Source organism: Ixodes scapularis, unplaced genomic scaffold (assembly GCF_016920785.2).
Source record: "Ixodes scapularis isolate PalLabHiFi unplaced genomic scaffold, ASM1692078v2 PGA_scaffold4__175_contigs__length_147842914, whole genome shotgun sequence".
In the NCBI taxonomy this organism is placed as follows: Eukaryota; Metazoa; Arthropoda; class Arachnida; order Ixodida; family Ixodidae; genus Ixodes; species Ixodes scapularis.
This window is the reverse complement of record NW_024609879.1, coordinates 1,564,094-1,583,808: the sequence shown is the minus strand read 5'-3', so window position 1 is coordinate 1,583,808 and position 19,715 is coordinate 1,564,094. Positions and strand designations below refer to the sequence as shown.

The following is a 19,715-nucleotide window of genomic DNA, read 5'->3' as shown; positions in this document are numbered from 1 at the left end:
GCAGCCATTATGTACTGCTATGCTCAGCTTGGCTCAGCTTGGCCTGGCCACTTGGCGGCAAAAGAAAATTGACTCGGTGGCTAGAAGAGTGATGTAATTCGATTCTCACAGAAATTAAAATTGGAAATGAGTTTGTTACGCGAGGGGAAAAAAAGAAAAATATTGATACCCAATGTGGATGCTGCATTTATTATGGGGTGCGTTCATTATGCTAGTAAATACAGTAAGCGTCTTTGGCTCTGTACACTGAGTCAACTGATCAAACTTCTCTTTCTGCAACGTTCCCCAAAATAACATCATTCTTTTTTCCTCCGCCTGCCTCGACACAAATCTTCAACTCCGCTATCACCGTTAAGCTTCAGCGCCGCGAGTAGTGCCATCAAGTGGAGGCACTGCGAACCCGTACGCTCAGTTGCGTGGCTCTTCGCTTGCAAAAACATGGTTTTGTTTGTAAACAAATAAACTAAGTTGGTTTCTAGGGTGTCCTATTAGAGACTAATAAAGAATGACTGGTACCTGATTAGAGTGATCAGTTGCAGACATAAAAGAATGTTGGTGTATGAGAAATAGTTTTCTGAAAGCTGCTCGTAGTCACGAATCCGGGGTGGTTCACTGAAGGGTGGTGTGGCCGAGTCAAAACGCTGCCTCCAGGCCAGTGGCACTCCCAGCGGTAGTGTTTGTCCCTGTACCCAACTTTGACCCAAGTTTCCTGACCAGTATTGTATCTGAGGACTCTGGTTACGTTTAGCCAAATGACACGCCATTATCAGAAAGTCTGGTGGCCTCGATTGCTTTGTTGCCCCGTGCAGAGTGGGCGCAACTGGCCGCATCCCAAGCTCTAGTTGCTGTGTCGGATCGCTCAGTCAACAAAATTTGCTTTTTCACGGATCGTTGTTCCTAGAAGACGAAAAATCCCGCAATTTGGAGGTTGAGCAGCAGTGTGGCTCAAGTGGGCTTGTTCGGAAGCTGGTTTAAGGGCTCTCATTTCGCCCTACGATGGCCATATCGCGCGCCACTTAAACGTCTGAGAGCCATATACCGTGTGGTCTCTAGCTAGCTTATCATCGGGCTTTTTCTATCGTAGGATGAGACAGTAGTATACAGTCCAGTAGACTAAGATAAGGAATAATCGTGGACTAGTTGCGTCAGTGCTTCGTAGAATAAAGTCACTGGCCACTTGACAATGAGTACTTCTTTATTTTAAAATCTGCCAAGTTGAGACCTGCTCTCACAGAGGAAGCGGCAGGCTAGTACGAGAAAAGGTGGATATACTGGCCGATTCCAGCTCGACTTTGGACTTGTAACGCAACCTTTCACAGTGACGGCTTTTAGTGAGAACATCTCCGGAAAATTGCGTGAATGTCCTTCGCAAAAATCCTTGGTCACGTCATCGACCGCAGGATTGCTCCTAGCCACCGCTCCTGAGGCTCCAAAAAAAAGTGTCTAGCCGCAGTGCTTAAAGTCCCCTGTAAGTTGCAGGGGGTTTCTAGAAACTGTGGTAAAGGAGTGGAAAGTCATATTCGATGGGCACAAAACAAACTCTATTAAAAGGTATGTGTAACCCGGCACGTTTTTTGGGAAACGGAACGGACCAAGAACGTGTATTCCAATTATTTTTCTCGTCAAGAATAGAATTAAGCGTTCCTGAAACATATGCCAGTTTGTTCCACACGAAATCGACATGGCTACTCGACCACCGGCTGCTGCTGTTTTCGTTGTTTTCGTGCACCAAAAGCTTTCTGAAACATGAAGCGGCGCGGCTCTACAGCGACGAATAGACTCGGCAGTTTCGGTTTCGGTAGTTGGCATTCCCGTGAAGTGGTGTTAGGCGTGAGCTGCATTTTCGTTTCTAGGCCGACCCCCGAGCTACGATTTTTATTTTTTTATAAAAACTCTCGGCCTAGATTCGAGTAAATACCGTAGTTTCAAGAGGCATGGGATTCTTGCATTTGACGAGATCAACGTTCGAAAGGAGATGAGGGTGAATGCAATGACTTTGACCTATACAGGCCACGCCGACTTTGGAATAGAAGTGGAAACACCGATCCAACTAGCGAGCCATGGGCTAGTGTCTGCATTTCACTCAGTCGCAGCCTGTTGCAGTTTTTGCCAGTTGTAGCCCTCCAAAAGGAAATGTGTTGGCACAGCTCATCCAAGGGCTGTTGTCCCGCTTGAGGATGCCGGCAGATTTGTGGATGCAATTGTGTGCGACGGTGCTGCGACGAACCAATCAATGTGAAAACAGTTTGGTGTGACCGTACAAAGAATAGCTTTGCCAATCCTGCTTGTGAAGAACCGCACCTTACAAATGTGTAGGGAATCACCTTTGGAAGCAGAAAGTGCTTTGTGTGAATGGTGCTGGTGTCTTCTGGTCGCACAATGACATGCTCGATGTTGAAGGTACTAAGGCTGATGGCCGGGCGAGGGCTTGCCCAAAACTGTCCTTTCTTCATTTATACCCTACAAACACCAAAAACATGAGTCAAGCTTGCAACTCGGGTGTTCGGCCTCGGTGTTGCTAAGGGTCTAGAATTTTACTCTAATGCGGGAGTGGCGGGACTCGAAAATGTGAAAGGCACAGTTGACTTTACAGCGAATGAATAACCTTTTTGATGCATTGAATCGTAAGCACCCAAAAGAAGGTCTCAAGTTTCGGTTGCAGGGATTTGTGGCATACTTGAATGCTCAATGATTGCGAGAAAGAACTGAAGGCAGGAAGAATTTGCTTTCAACTTTCTATCCGAATGAACTACCAAGGGACTGCGAGTGGCCATTCTCTCAACGTCTTTCCGAGTATCTGTTGACCAAATGTGGTTTCAAGTATGGGTTAACCGCAACGTTTAACCACAATGTGCTTGAAATATTTTTTGGTATCGTACATTAGGCAGGTGGACGCAACAAACATCCCTGCATGCCTACCATCTTACAACTGCATAAAATTCTTTCTATTTACAGCCTCGTAAAGTAAGGAAATTGTCAGGTTGATACTAGTGAAGAGCTGCGTCTGCTAAGCTTGTCCGACTTGACAACAAAGTTTAAGGAAGATGTCCTTTGTGAGTCACGACTAGAGAAACTGAAAAGGAAGCTTAACGGTTGTGTCCAAGATGAGATTGGAGGTGAGGCTGTGTATGATCGTGTACCTGCATCAGCCACTGTCACAAAGTGCATAATTTATTATGTAGCGGGGTTTCTCTGCAAGAAACTGCTAAAAAGACACGGGCTGCCCAACGTGCAAGACTGGACTAACGTCCACAGTGACAACTAAAACTGCTTCGGGCACAAGACCTGGAGCAGCTCCAGTAGTTTGCGAGATGCGAGGGGGGCTGCTGCATCCCAGTGTTGCCCTGTTTGCAAGAAACGAGAAAAGCATTCCAGAAAGACGCAAGTGACAAGCAAGCGTACGACATAACCATTCAGTATGTCCTGGACAATTTCCACTTGTCGTTGCCTTGCCACGAACATAAAGTGGGTATCATGGTGCAAATTCTGCATTACTATGTTGCGATGCGAATGCGTCAGTATTGCTTAAACTTGTTCAGGGTGACAAAACTCAAAATCTGTGCAAGCTCTCAAGGGTAGTGCAGTAGACCACCTCTCCTGGAACAGCCAAAAATTATTGAAGAGCCGGACAGGTTTAATAAGGCAAACGTTTGAGAAAGAAATTGGTAGAATGTCTGCCTAATTAATTCTCTAGTAATGTTCAAGCTTTTTTTATCGTTATGCGTACCTACTTACTTTTTTGTAAATACTATTTTTAATGTTTTTCTTTGTCAAATGTTGCTCTTTTCTAAAGTGCTTTTGTAAATTATGTTAACAAATTAGTTTTCTGTAAAATAAACAAATTCCACATATGGAAACTTGTATCTTATACGTAAACATTTGGGCGGAACTCCACCTGGTTTCGGTAAGTAATAAGAAAGGGTACTTTGTAGACTAACCAAATTCTTCAATGTGCCCGACGTTTATATCTGCCATGTCTGTCTCATTGCATTTGTGCACAGGAACTAAAGTTCAGCGAGTTCTCAGCAGGTCAATTCCATTGCGGAGCTTTAATATACTGTTTTGGCTTAATCGCACCATAAAAAGTCTGAACACACCCAAGCATTTCTTATGAGTTGTGAATGCAAAAGCATGAATGTCCGACGATGTGGATGCTAGAGGCGGCGCAATGTTGGTCGGCAGCGAGACGAGCAGAAGCCTCTGAGCACGCACTAACGTGTCCGTTTTAACTGGCACGGGGCCTGTAGTGGCACGGGGTTGCGGCGGTTAGTTTTATCGGCGCGCTGGCGGCACGGACACGCAGTGCCATCTGGCGGCAGTCGTTGAAACTGATGCACGCAGCAGCGAATAGGAGCCTCATCGCCGCGTGCCAGCCAATGGGATTTCGGGATCATGGAAACTAGGTGCCGTTTTCGAGCTTCAAACTGATGACATCGGCTCGCTCCTCCATGAGACAATTAATGCTTTTGCATTAAAAAAGTAGCACACCACCCGAAAGCACTTTTTATGTACTGTAAACGACTTACTTTTTGCGAGACCTCATTTTCGTTAATTTAGGAACTTTAATAATATTGGGAAAAATGGATGCCGTGAATAGGTTTCCCCATGGCAACGAATACATACTGTAGTCAACATACTAAGAGGCTTCTTTTGCTGACACACTTGTTACTTACATATTTTACGGAGATATTTACAAACGGGCCAGTCCGAGATAATGTTCAAGGTAGGCGAACAGAGCCTGGGTTGCAGCTAGACGTGTTCCATCGAAGCTTGTGGTGCGTGACTCCTGCCTCGTTTGCTGTGTGTGCGTTGGTGCACGTTGCTCTTCTGTGCTGATGATGTCACCCGTTTGTTTGCTACAGTATCGTACAACCTGGATTTATGAAATATGCCTGAATACCACACATCGCTGAATTCGCGAAATATCGAGCCTGCGAAAATAAAGCAGTTTACAGTATGCTTAAGTGTAATCCATGAATATATAGGTATTATATCTCTTAAAGGGTATGCCAAAGACTTGTATTTTATCTTTTCTTGTATTTAAAAAAAAAACAATAGTGCTCTTAAATCCGAGGGCCTGCAGCATATACACTCCAATGTTTACCATTTCACAGCCTAGTGGTATGTGTTTCTTACTTCAGGAAAAAAGAAAGGATGTGCCATACGCACAAACGTTCGTTAAAAGTAATATCGGCAAAAGGCCCTTTATTTATGAATTTATTTATTCATTTAAACGGTCAATAGCTCTTAAAATGCCAGAAATACCCCCGCCACTTAAAAAGTGCCAAGTTTAAATGTCACGTTCAATACATGCAAAGCTTCGCTGCAGTTGCTAAGTGTTTCACTCCGCACATAGCGGATGGACGTTGTTGACCTCAACGATTGTGGCGCCACCTGGTGTGGCGCGCATGAGAAACGGGCACGAAAGTTTGATGCCTCCAGAGACGGCGTTACTTCGCCTCAGTCTTCTTACGCCGTGCATAGAGCTGTGCAACCCACAATGTGTATTAAAGCAGCGCTGCTTGAACAGTTTCTGATAAGCTGGCAGTTTCTTAAACATTGTTGCATCGAGCAATCGCTGCTCGTTGAAATGATGATTGCTCCGAGCTGCAGAATCTGTGGCAGACATTTGTGAGGCCATTCCAACATCACCTTCGTCTTTGCAGGACCAAGCACCAAAGCGAAGTTGCAGACGAGAACTGCCCAGAACCTCCCAGGGTAGGCCACGATTCTTTTCTCTGGTTGCTTTGTTTTTGGCAGTTCTCTGTAAACTGCTCTTTTTTAGTTTGAGCAGAGAGCTGCCTATTGGGCACTTTTCTAATCCTACTCTACTCTCTGGATTACTTTAGAACAGAATGCTTTGATGAGCTGGGTTCCAAGTCTAGAGCGTCACTAAAAGTTACAAACTTCGGGTGGGTCATGTCACATAATGGCATTGTGTGATGGCACAATGGGACGTGATGTTGTGCGACGTAATGTCGGAGTTGCAGAGTTGCATGACGTCGCACGAAACCACTGTGTGACATCATGACATCGCGTGAGCTGATATCATGTGACGGTCACGTTGGCTAGTGTCACTATGTGTCATGTGGCTATGGTGCGACATAGATAAAAAAAAAATGTAGATAACAGTAATGACGCAACCTGAGTCTACACCTTCCAGAACCGAATACAACTCGGAAAGGTTTTCTGAAAGACTTGAGTAGTATCTGCTCAAGAATATTTTGGTTTAGGAAGCATGCATAAAGCCACTTATTTCAAACTGCTCTGTTCTCCAAAATGTGTTTGTTGTAAGAGCTAATTCATGTGGGGCAGGCCAGGTAAGGGAGACTTTCTGATAAGGTTTCACCTTGAAGCGGGGCATGTAGGCAAGCAAGGTCTGTTATCAGGGTTCTCCCCACACTGGGTGGTTTTGCCGCCCACCAGTCTGGCTGATGAACCACCTTTACTGCGTCCAACCTACCTCTATATTTTACCTTAGCTGAACAAAACAATATTGATCTTGAAAATGCATGACACCTCAAATTGTTGCAATTGGCAGATTTGTGTGGCACTATGCAATGGAACTGCCCTGCAAACGAAATTACTGCTGTGCAACAGAGAGTGCTGAGAAGACCAAAAGTTGCAGCAATTGTCCTTTCTTCCTCCTCCCCCCAACACCCTGGAAATCGTCAGATATCCAGATCTCTATAATATTTGGGGAGAACACTGCGCGGTGATATATCATCAACCCTTGGTTCAAACTTTGAAGGAAAGGTTAGTTAAGAAATCAGTGTTTCTTGATTACCACATAAGTACCACTTGGGGTGAGACAGTCTCGAGAGTTCTCTTTTGGAGTTTAGAGGTTAAAGTCGGAACCCTCGCTGTAGCAGCTGTCTTTTGTACTCTGATCATAATTGAGACCAAACTGTATTTCATTTTATTGTCCCTTTAATTCCCACAAGGGGGGTTTACTTAAGGGGGCCATCATGGCTCAAAAAGTAGAAACATGAGAAGGAATAACCAAAGAAGTAAATTGGGATTCGTAAAAAGTGGAAAATACTTCCCAGAATTTTGAAATGTCAGATATGATTAACTACAGTCTCTGCTAATTTGTTCTAATGGTTGATAAACAGCTGCAGGGGAGAAATTTTAAAGCAAGGAATAGATAGTAGTCCACGAGAATTCTCTAAGCGATAGGAAATCTGAGGTATTGAAGATATGGACCGACTTACCAACACAGCCGCAAGGCCGCACATGCGCGGAAGCTAGGTGGCCAAAAGCGGCCAGGCTCTCAGTGTTTTCGCCATTGCGTTTTATGGCGTGCGCTCGGTGTTGACGTTGCAGGGACGCCTCTAGCTTTATTTCTGCGTCATATTTCCTGACAACGTATGTCGTATGCTATGCCCGACTATTTGAGCTCACTACCCGAGCCTGAATGGCAGCGGCATTGACGCAAGCTGTGCGTGGACGGCGTTGCCTTCAAGGATCCATACGCCGTAAACAAGGCCTGCCGGACTTCGGGCGTGAAGTTGCTGCCACCGAAGTCGATGGCTCATGTCTTCGTTTATTTAGTTCTTTTCCCAAGCCAGTTCACGGCCGATAGGGTGCAGGTGTACAAGTCTCTCGAGGCCTACGATTACTTCGAGTTGGTTTCCGCACTGCCGGCGGAATCGGCGGAGTGTGGGTCTGCGGAAGTGCATTTATGTATTAATTGATTAAATACACACAGCGTCTTCGAGTCCAGGTATGATATTTTTTCTACCCTCGTGACCACAAGGCATGACAAGCAGTAATGATTTGTCTGCTCTACAGTCTTGGCAATTACACGTTACAAGTAACGGCGTTACCAGGGACGCGTTATTTTTTTCAGTAACGTAGTAACCTACTCGTTACTTTTTCGACACAGTAACGGGTAACATACTTACGTTACTATTTCCAGTAACCTGGTTACGTTACTCGTTACTACTTCCCATGTCTTAAAAAAATTACACTTCATTTTTTTTGTGTGTTTTTAGTCGTCAAGCCCTGTGAATTTCTGAGTTTTCTGTGTTTTCTTTGCGTTTTTTCTCGTATTAGGTGAAACCGTAGAAAGAGATAAAGTAATTATGTTCAGTTTCTGCATGAACATGTTTCTTGATATATGAGCTTATGCATACATGTATCATCAAAACATTAAAATGTGTTAAATCATATATTTAAGGGGAGACATGGGCCTAAATTTTTTATTTTTTTGAAAGAATTCATTTTCCAGTTTTGATGTTTTCAGTTTTAGAAACTAATTATACACCCTTACACGAAATTTGATAACCATGCGCCCAATATTTACGTTGATATAAAATATTTTCAACATATTGTGAGACAGTAACAAAGTAAAGGAGCTCAATGTTTGAATGCTTTTTTCTCAGTTCCACTTTTTGCTGCAAATTTCATACGAAGGAATCTTTTGTTCGAAGGTGAAAGTGTTCTGATACCACAACCAAGAAGTTTCTGAACTGAAATTTACTGGAGAATTGGACTATCTACTTTATTTTGTTTTAAGTTGAAGTCCTCGGTGATAAAAAAAAAACTAAGTTTTCAAAAATTGACATAAGACAGATTTGCATCTCATATTTTGAGGTAATAACTCTTCCTGAAATATTTACATTTGAGTTATAAAAACTAGATCGCCCGAAGTGCCACATCCCCCACTTTATATTCTAGCAGTCAAAATGGTGCTTGATAGCTTCATTTGCATATCATGGATTTCTTAACAAAGAGTGACACATCTTATGCAGGTGTGTAAAGTTGTCCTGGAGAGCTGAAAGTTTGCACAGTACACCTACATCTGTCGTTAAATCTCCCCTCTAAATTTCGTTCCAGTCACTTGAGTAGTTAAGAAGTTCGACCTCTAGCCAGTGTCCCCTTTTAAAAAAAGTAACGCAGAAGTAACGTGCATTACTTTATATCGGTGGCGGTAACGCGTTCCTTTTATTTTTAGGTAACTTAGATCGGTAACGTGTACCTTTTGTTTGCAAGTAATGAGTAACGTATTTTGTTACTTTTTTTCGGTAACGCCTACAACACTGCCGCTCTGTCGCCAATCCCCTTCTGCTTGACAGCACGGGCGTAGAGAGTTTCCGACGAGCGCTGGGCCGGTGGTTTGTGCGCCAACACCGTGGGAACAAAATCCGGGTAGTCTCGATCAGACGGTTCCCTGCACATAAGCAAGCCTCGGGACGGAGATTGAAAGGGAAGCCGCACTTGCCTTCAAGAAGGTGCTTGCCGCACAAACGGTCATTTGCATGAGGCGACCATTCTTTTCGATCCACGGATATTAGGGAGTTTTAGTCAGACATGTACAAGTTACTCAAAAAAAAGTAATTTAAGTTAAGTTACTGAGTATTGATGTTAAAAGTAATTTGAGTAGAGCAGAAATTACCCAAATAGAAAGTAATTGAAAAAATTACTAATTACTCTAAAAAAGTAGCGAATTACTTTTGAAGTTACTTTTATGTTTTTTTATGGTAAAGAGAACGTACAGAGGTTTTGATCCGTTAGCGAAATTGTGCTAACCAAATGTGAATCAGCTTGTTTTTTTCACAGAAATGCTTTAAAGGGGTTATGACACGCCAAAAATAAAATATTACATAACTATACTGCTAGGACCCATTGTATGTTCCCATAATCCTGCTAAAATTGTTTTGAAAAAGGCGCTATAATTTCGTGGATAAATCGATTTATATGCGGGCCCCTCGGAGGGGCAGATCCGGGCGGACCTGGAGGCTGATGACGTAGCCAGCCTCCAGCGCGGTGCCTCCTTGCACGCACTCACAGTCTTGGCTCTCTTGGCGTATCGAGCCTCAGCTTCCTCGTTTACCTTCCACGTTTCCAGCATCCGGTCTCTGACGATTACGTCTACAACATCGATCGCCTTGTCGAAGTGTTCGACATTGATCGCAGCAGCGATGAGAGTGATTGCTATCAAGGGACGTTGGAAGCTGTTCATTTTGACTGCGACCCGCTGGCGACGAGCTCCAGCGACGACGAGTTCGCCGGGGTCACCGTCGTCCGGGAATGTCTCGCTGGCGCATGCAGGCTGGAAGGCCAACTGGCCGGGGGGCGAGAGCGAGAATAGTTTTCAGTTTACCGAGCTGTTTGAGCGGTTTTGTTCGTACCGCGACGAGAAGAGCTTGGGCGATCATGGGGGCGCCTAGAATGAGAGAGGGGTCATGGTCACGTGGTTTATGGACACCATGGTGTGACTAACTTGAGCAGTGTTGCCTGGTCGCCAGATGAAAATTATAAAAATTCGTAAATTGAATTTTGCAATTATCAGAGCTCTAAAAATTGCGTCACTTGGTGTACATACTAAGTAGCCTATGAGCATTCCATTTCAAGAATAATCTATCCGTTTAATTTTTGTGTCATAACCCCTTTAATACCTGGTTCTGCTTCTGCATGCCTAGTTGTTTTGTACTTGTTTGTTTGGTCAATGATGTACTGGGAATGTGTATTTTGTGCTTTTAGGTTTAGCACTGTCTGAGCTTGATTTTTTAGACTGTGTTTGCTTGCTTACAATGTTGCATAAAGTACATCTTAAAAGGACTTAAGTAAAGTACAAAGTAAATGAGAGGTTATGTACTTCAAGTAAAGTAGTAAGTACAGCGGGTGCAATGTACTTGAAGTAACTTATATCAACATATTTCACTGTAAAGCACAAGCACTTTTAACACTATCTTTTATGATTCCCTTTCATTCTCTATACTGTGTTTTTTTAACTGGCATGCATTGCTCCAGGGGTAATTTGAAGTGCATCAGTTTTTTACGGAAATGGCAGCAAATATTGTATAAGGTCAAGTCGCCGCAGAGTAGTTGTTTTACTCTCACTGACGGGCTATTTGACACAATCAACTTATAAGGCACGACGAAAGTAATCCCTGGAGAAGGGGAACAAGAGGGACAAAGGACGAACATAAATCTCCAAACACAGCTAGGTGACTGGTGAGCACCAGTCACCTAGCTGTGTTTGGAGATTTATGTTTGTCCTTTGTCCCTCTTGTTCCCCTTCTCCAGGGATTACTTTCGTCATTCTTGTCCAGCTCGCTTGCACCTTTGCATTTAATTGCATTATAATTATAAGGCACTTATTTCCATCGGTCTTACAGCCACCATTACTTCACTCAAAGAAATGACCAGATGACGTCTCGAAAGAGCGCGTTTTCACACAACGATACCGCCATTTGCTTTTTTTCAAATTTGAGGAATGTACATTGAATTTGGGAGTTTTACTTTCCTCGAAAAATAGAAGTACATGCTCAGAAAATTTACTTAAAGTAAAGCACAACTTTTCTAAACTGTAGTACTTTCAGTACCATAAACGCTGCTTGTTTATTATTTTTTTTATATAAAAACGGTAAGGGAATTACTACAAGTTTTTCGAACGATCTATGAATCTTTGAAGATCTCCATATTCTGAGTTTTGGGAAGAAAGGCAACGCAAAAAGGTAATCTTTGCGTTGCCCTTTAGCCCGCGATTTTTCGAGTACAGCACAGCTACGGGGGCACAAGATGAGTTTCAGAGCAGGTGCTGCATTTTGTTGCCTCCTTTGAGTGAAGATGGTGTGTGCACCTCCTGTAGTGGGCAAGAGTTTCTACGTTGGGGAGAAGTGGGGACCACCCCTTTCTTCAAAATGGTAGTCTCGTACCAGTGTTGTTGCAGTGGGGAAGGGGGCTTGTGAAAATTTTTGGGAAAGTTCCGACCCTACAAACAATTTCCTCCCCCGCCCTCCCTTTTCTACGCCACATGCTTCCTCCTCTTTGCAAATATCGGCTGATCTTTGAACATCTTATCTCCTTTGTGCAGGAATGTTTGTTGAGAAGCAAAACAAGCACTAATATTTGAAAGTAACTTGTATCTTAAGTAGAAATTACTCAAAAAAGTAATTAAGTAAACTACTAATTACCGAAATAAAATTGTAATTGAAAGTTACTAAACTACTCAGAAAAGTAGTTAAACTACAGCAACTTGATTAGAGTAGTTGAACTACGTAAAAGTCTGGTTTTAGTAGACCGTGTTCTTCCTCCGCTAAGCCCCTCCGCTACCCGGAACTTGGCCCCCAATTTGGCATCAAATACAAATATGGCTAGCTTATATTTTTATGTTTTCCGGTTGATGGACTGGGCAAAGTAGTTAGCAGCTAAGTGTGTTAGTGCATTGCAGCTCCGAGAGCATAAAGTGAAAGTGCCGCAGTACCGAGGGACAACCATAGCTTCAATCTCTGCCGCTTCTGGTGTACGCCCGTCAACATGGCAGACGCCAGATGCCATTTCAAAACTGACTTCCCGCTATCTCTAAAAATCTTCTTGCCTCCCTGGTCTGTGCGTAGATTCTGGTTTGCTGTTAAACTGTCTGTAGTTCCCCACTCGGCTCTTTTGCGCTCTTTGAATCCTGTGTTGCAGTGTAGCAGCACTTCAGTTCCACATACTTGATTGAGCAGATGCTCAGGGGTTACTGCTGCGTTGATACGACAGTGACACCCATTGTGTAAACGTAGAGGAAAATAAGCGCACTTTCTAAGCAGGCATTGGAGGCGGTGTCACTGAGAGGGTGAACTTCACTGCCACATCGTCGCTCCCTCAAATTTGGTTAAAAAATATATCCGCTTGGTTTTTGCTCTTCATACATAGGATGGTGTTAATGAAACATGGTTTCAGCGCAGAAACACCCCAGGGGAGGTGGTAGGGTGTATAGTGAGTGGCGTGTCCTTTTACCCGACGCAGGCCACGGCGTGCCAGAGCGCCGAGCCGACGCTTCCAGTGAGGTGCCACTCTGCGATGCTTGGACCCAACGACAGACCAGGTCAGCAAGCCTTCGACAAACTTTTCAGCGCAGAATGTGTTGCATGGCTGGCTCCTAGCCACTCTGTAATGCACTCCCTGTGCTCGGATGGATTTATGGGTCACGCCTGGGGGAAGGGGGGGGGTACGGAGAGGAGGGTGTGCCCCTCCCCCTTCTCTTCCTCCTCCTCCTCCTTTTTCTTTTCCTTCCTCCTCTCCTCCCATTCTCCTCCTTGCTCTCCCTCCCTCTCTCCTGTGTCGTCACTCGTGACCGTTGTGACCCTTCTAATGTCACGTGCAACGTCATTATGGGAAACGTCCCATGATACAACGTGTGGGTCACGAGTGAAGTCACTGGTGACCCTCGTGACTTTACTGGGGACCCTTGTGACGTCACTTGTGACCCGTGCGTTGCATTTTAGGACGTTACCCATAATGACGTCACTTGTGGCAATCGTGACGTGGCTCCTCTCGTGACCCTTGTGACGTCATTACGGCATGCTTCCCATTAAGCATTGTGCAATTACGCTGACGCCACTTAAGCCGGAAACTGGCGCCTAAGAGCTGGGCTCCAAAAGAGAAAGCTTGCATGCACCGTAGAGAATTGCATACACGATGGGGAATTGCATTCAATTACATAAAATATCTGTTACATAATGCCAGTTCACAAGAATGTTTAATGTGACTGGAAAGCGCCGTTAAAACAGGGTACAACGTTAGTCTTGATGCTTAGCTATTTGTTTAACGTAGCATCAAGAAACCAGTCTTTTTTGGAGCTTTTGTCCGTGAGTGGCATGACCGAATGTTCTTGACAAAACTTGCAGCATTTTGTTCCTTTCTTTTTGTTTTGCGGTCGAGGTAGTGAGCTAGATGTGCTGCGACGGCATGCGGGGAGTGCCAGGCACGTGTTGCGGCATGGGGAGGCCGCCCGAGCATTGAGCCTCCTTGCACAACCGCAGATCGACTTTTTGTAAAAGACTAAGGGGGAGAGGTTCCTGCGGACATCCGGCCATTAGATGTAACTAGCCTGGAAATTGGTGCCTTTCGAACCCAGAGCAAAAGAGGTGAATATGGCGAGATCGGAAGACCTCTTTGGGCGCCTTAGGAGGTCCCCTACTGAGCTGGAGCGGCAGGGAGACCCGCCGCGTGAAGGCAGTAAGACCTCTCCATTCTGGCCCCGCCATGGCATTCAGGGTACCGTGATAGAGGACATTGCGTGTGCCACAGGCCTCCTGCTGCCGGACGAGCGTTTTGTGCACCGGACGAGCCCTGGCGGTCTGCAGCGCGTGGCCACGTGGAATGCGGCCAGGCGTCTGCACAGGGGACGCCCCAACACCTGCCAGTCTGGGCTGCCCTCGCCCCTCCAGCTTTCCAACAGGAGGAGGAGAGCTGTGGTCTGCACTGCAGGCAAGCCTAAAAGAACCAAAAGAGACTCACACAGCAGCATGTTCTGTCTCTCTAAACTTGATGTGAAGAATACCGTACAGTAGAACCTCATTGATATGTTTTCAAGGCTGTTACATTCAAAAACGCCGGTCCTGTTTTACTTCCATAGAGATACATGTATTAGTTTCCTGCCTGTTGCATTTGCTTTCCCTGCCTGTCACCTTTGCTTTCCCGGTTATTACATCTAAAAGCGTCGGAATCGCGGCTCCTCGGCACGCCGGGTGCCAGGCTGCCACGCTAGCTTCGAAGCGAAGCTTCATAGCAGAGCCGAACCATGCAATGTGGGTCGTACGGCACATGTGGGCACGCAGGCGCCTGTCTTCCCTTTTCTCCTCTCCCCCTCTTTTCCGTCTCTCCTCACTAGGCTTTGCTGAGCTCTGCCACAGCTTCCCATCTTGCCCAGGTGTGACCTTGGAGCACTGCTCGAACGGGGAGCGAGGCTGGCAAGGCAGCAAATGCTCGTTCTCGCTCTCTTTCATCTGTCCTTCTCTTTCTCTGGCATGAGGTGCAACCGCATGCACACTGTGCTTCTAGTTTCTGTTCTGCTCGATTGCATGAACCATGCTGTTTCGGAGTATGTGCGCTTTGCGTCCGTTGGCGACGGTTGTGGCATCGCAAAAAAGGAAGGCACTCTCTTTTAAAGAGAAGTTTGAAATGGGACTGGATTGCAATTTCAACCGGAAGAGATCTGACATTGCAAGAGACCTCGGACTCAACTTTGAACAGCATCGTTGCCAAATGAGAAAGCTCCTTTTTATCAACCAGGCTTTAAACAGGCTCAGGGGGCAAAACGCGCAAAGTTGGGAGTATCTGAGTCCTCAACAGTTCTGTAAGTAAACATAAAATGAACCATTCTATAAGCTGCTTTCTATCTCATGTAGTGCCCCCCTAAACGCGTTATCGGTTGTTGCGTTTGTCCAGATGATACTTTTTTTTTTTTCTGCGGTCTCCTCAAAAATGTTTTAACGAGTTTCTACTGCATTTCTCTACTCACCTGGGGTATGGTACGCAGGGGCGTATTTCCGTTGAAGAGGGAAGATGTTTCCCTAGACGCACCCCATGCAGAATTCACACTTGGTGCCTAAGAAATTTTCATACATAGCACACCTTGTCAAATGCCTGCCCTATTATCCTGCGTAGAACCTTGTCATGAGAAGCTCCTCATTAACATTTACTCTGTCTTTCGCAAAATATGTCGCGTCTTGTTTATTAAACAATCTAGAAATAGCTTGTATACCTGTAGATAGTCTGCATTATGTGAAATTTCAATTTTTAATTAAACACGTATACTGTAATATCCAGAGTCATCACCTGTCCCTTCCCTTGCCGCCTGAAATTCATAAAAAAGATTGGGGTGGGCCATGTCTGGGTGGGTAAGCACAAAAGTTTTGAAAAACACCCAGTTTTTTGTAAGTGTCTAGCGCGGCTGCGCATGAGATACATTAAATTAAAACTCAAATTTGTTTTATTGTTTGATGCAAGAAATGGGGGCTCACGAAGGAATGTTTTATTATCGCAAACTCCGTTGCTCGCATGTGTGCGATGAACACTGCCGATCGGCGTACAACTCAAATGTTTGTTTAGTGGAAGCAAGTTTCTAACACCGCTATGTTCTCTTGGTTGGTAAGAAAGTCGGCAAGAAAATAGAAAAACCAACCAGGCACAACGAGCAAGCGAGCGTGAGGATGAAAGAAGCGACAAAGCGCGATGCTGGGGAAGAGGGAAAGCCGGCATTTGTATTGGCAAATACTTTGGCGTCATGTCCAGTCACCCTACCCTTGTCCTCGTGTATTCAGTGCTGTTTTCTGTCTGAACATACGTTTATCTTTTTAGTTTTTTCTAATCGGCGTTCTGTCTGTGTATTCCTTCTTGTGCACGTGTGCCGTTTTCCTTCCTCACTACCGCATTCGGGCTATGTGATGGGGTGCTGGTGAGGCAGAGTGCGGGGCATTGTTCGAGCTGTGGCGTCGTCTTGCAGTTCGTGGAACGGAGGACGGGGGACGGGACCGGCGCTTGCCCGAGGAAGAGCCCGACGGGCTGCCGGGACAGGAGCGTGGCCGGCCGTCCCTCGAGCCCACGGAACTCCACGAGTCTCCAGCCGGCCTCGCACCTGGAGGTAAGGGTAACGAGGGTTCCGAATAGGGGACTGCGGTGCGTGCATCTCCCACCCGTGCGTTGGGCGTCCTATGCCGCCCTTGCATTCAAAGCGCGTCCGAAGTCGCAAAAGTCTCGCTCTGTCGCAAGTTGCGATCTTGGTGCTTGGGCGTACAAGTCCTGGAAAAAAGAGCGAGAGAAAACGGGAGTGTCCCGGCATCCCAGCTTTTGGCCGCCAAAGCATCCAGGAACTGTCGAACTGGAAAGTGCAGCATTGCAGCCGTCTGCCATGCCCCCCACCGCCGCTGCGACGTCGCCAGGATTGCAGGCAGCGACAACGTGACGTTTGTAGGACGATGTTGGGTGGGAATTGAGGGACCAGTTTTGAGGACGCAGTAAGAGCAAGAGTCGGAGGCGCATTTCAGGTACCATAGTCGTGGTTAGAGCAAGATCTTCCGTGAAGCTAGCCGTGACGTGTTAGCGGACTGGTCTGCTGACGTAAGTGAAGAATGTTTTTTTTCTGCGCGTCATTTGCAGGGGGAAATAAGACGAGAAAGCAGTTATGCGTCTGTTAATGGAAAAATCGATAGGCTGCTATCAATTGAGTTCTGTGGGCGACGTGATCCAAAGCAAGCTTACCTTAAAGTCCCGAAAGAATGCTCACCCAAAAGGGAAAGATAAATGCTGAAAAATATGGGGTGGCTGACTGCGTGCACCTCCGTGTAGGCTTGCATGCTTTTGGCACCGCGGCCTTCGTAATAGGCGTGGTCGCCTTCCGATACACTTGGAACAATCCGGTTAAGAATGCATGCATTTCACTCGGGACCACGTTGAAGTTCGGTCAAAGCGATAATACGAGAAAAGTGATTTCGTTATAACGAGGGATTACTGTATCCACACGGGAAGGATCCACAAAGACTGTGCACGCATATTCCTTCCGGCAAGCCAGCCAGTCACGGGTAGACGCCAGACGGCCTTGGCCAGGGACGTGGGAGCAGCATTGCGTCGGAGTGCCTCGCTGGGTCTAGCAATCCTAGCTAGCCTTCGTGGTTGCTTGTTTGGTGGAATCGTTGCTGCTGTACAGCCAAATCTCGGTACAGCGAACACCACTTTAACAAACTTTTCAGATTAACAAGCTTCTAAAAAATCCCATGCTGACTGCCTATGGTTGTAATGCAAAATTATTTCACTACAATGTACTTCAGAATAACGAACATTTGAGAATAATGAGCACTATATTTAGCTCCGCATCATGTTAACAACTCGGTGCTACGAACTCATATTCTGAAGTGCGGGAATTCTAAGGTTTCTGTGAATCTGACACAGCAGCCGGTGCGGCAGGCTAGCAGACGACACTGCGAGCGGACGCCTTGCAAGTTGCAAATCGCTCCGTTGAAAACGCGAGGCAGTGCGAGAGATAACTGAAGACTGACTACAATTTTTTTTTTGTTGAAACGACGACGGGTTTTATTAGCGCAGACGGCGCAGAGCGCAGAGGCGAGGGTTCGCAAAGGGCGAGAGGGAAGCACGTGCGCACATGTGCAGAAAAATTTGAGAAAGTGGGGAAAAAAAACGCTAGAGAAAACTTTTTTTTGCCTTTTTTTTTTTTTGTGGAAGAACCGTGGTGAGAATGTAACTCTTTTGCATTGACGATTTTCTTTCTTTCTTCTTTTTTTTCGTTGATGGCTATTTTCCGAAGCACGTCAGTCTACGGTGGCCCCGCACTAGTTGCGTCGCCGACGATGCATCGGGTTTATCTTTGTCATCTTTGTTTCTAGGGATGTCGCAAACCACCCTAGGTTCGATTTCGAAAGGTTTCGATATTTGCGAAGCGAACTGAGGTTCGATTTTGAAAAATTTCGATATTTTCGTACCGACCGAGGTTCGATTTCGAAAAATTCGCAACTTTTGACAACAGCGGAGTTTCGAATTCGAAAATTTCGAAGCTTTCACGGTTTCTAAAATTTCGAATTCGAATATTTCGAATATTTTTTTACTTCAGGTTCGATAAATTCGAAAATTTCGAAATTCTTTGTAAAAAAAAAATTCGAAAACTTCGAACGCTTCAAGTTTTTATAGACATGAAGTTCGAACAATTCGAAGATTTCGAATTTCTTTTTGCATAAAGTTCGAAAAGTTCGAAGGTTTCGATTCTCTTTTAACGCTAAATTCAAAAAAAAGAAGAAACTTCGGAGATTTTGAATTCCTTTCTAGTCCAAGTTTTCAAAGTTCGAAGTCCGGTTTTCAAGTTCCTCCACAGTTTCAGTTTCAGTTTTCACGACTCACTGGTTTTCACAAAATCAAGTTTAGAAAAGTTAGGGTGTGATATCTATCATTTTGTTCTTAGCCCGAGACTGAGGCAGGAAAAGAGGAAAGTTTCGAAGTAGAAGAAAAATGAACAGTCGAGGACACGTCTCTAACACAGCTAAAGACAAGTTTATTTGGTCACCTTCTTATATACACTCCACAAACTTTAAATATGTGGGGCAGACGTCAAGGTGTATAAATGACAGATTGACTGAACACAAAAGGAATGTCAAAAACAACGTTGCCAATTCGGAAATAGCGAAACATGTTCAAGAATGTAATAATTGTATACCCCACTGGTCTGAAACAGAGATTATACACAGGGAGTTAAACGACATCAAAAGGGTTGTAAAAGAAACAATAAGAATGAAATCAATGGGCAACTGCATTAGTCAGGTGTCGTTACAGCTTAGCAGCAGCGCAAAATCATTCTTGCGGATTTGAAAGTTTTGTGAAGTGCTTGTTGAATGTGAAGGTGTAAGTGGTTTCTTCCTTTGTGTATCACGTGGATTGATATCTTCTGTTACCGGGATGCTTTGTGATTATGGGTCGGAGAGTAGAGGGAGAGAGTGTACTGTGTACGCGAAGGATTCACAAGTGTCTTCCGGATGAGGGGAGCTATTGTTCATTGCTTTGTGGAAAACGTCAAGGTCGTTTGACAATTGTGGTGGAAAGATGTGAGACCTTTGTTATCTTTTGGCTTTCGAGATCGGGAAGGTGCTGTGGTGAAGTTTGTGGAGTGTATATAAGAAGGTGACCAAATAAACTTGTCTTTAGCTGTGTTAGAGACGTGTCCTCGACTGTTCATTTTTCTTCTACTTCGAAACTTTCCTCTTTTCCTGCCTCAGTCTCGGGCTAAGAACAAAATGGTTAACATCCACCAGCTCGCCTGCGCAATCACTACATTATCAGTGATATCTAGATTCTGCGAAGTTGGTCAGGCAATTAAATGAGACGACGAGTGTCCCGGATGTGCTGTAATATTTGCCAGTGCAGAATTGTGACCGCCAGCCCCAGGGGGGGGGGGGGAGGGGGAGGGGGAGGGGGAGGGGGGGGGAGGTTTTTCACCT

General features: G+C 45.2%; 1 protein-coding gene across 3 annotated transcripts in view; it reads left to right on the top strand.

Annotated features, from left to right (window-relative positions):
- LOC8053136 (unconventional myosin-IXa) overlaps positions 1 to 19,715 on the top strand; it is a 62,982-nt gene that overhangs the window by 37,321 nt on the left and 5,946 nt on the right. For all 3 annotated transcript variants that reach the window (XM_029971943.3, XM_029971915.4, XM_029971998.4), the window contains 4 exons: positions 5,667 to 5,718; positions 12,742 to 12,820; positions 14,026 to 14,205; positions 16,223 to 16,360. In XM_029971943.3, the coding sequence (XP_029827803.2) occupies positions 5,667 to 5,718; positions 12,742 to 12,820; positions 14,026 to 14,205; positions 16,223 to 16,360 (449 nt within the window). The remainder of the gene's footprint in view (positions 1 to 5,666; positions 5,719 to 12,741; positions 12,821 to 14,025; positions 14,206 to 16,222; positions 16,361 to 19,715) is intronic.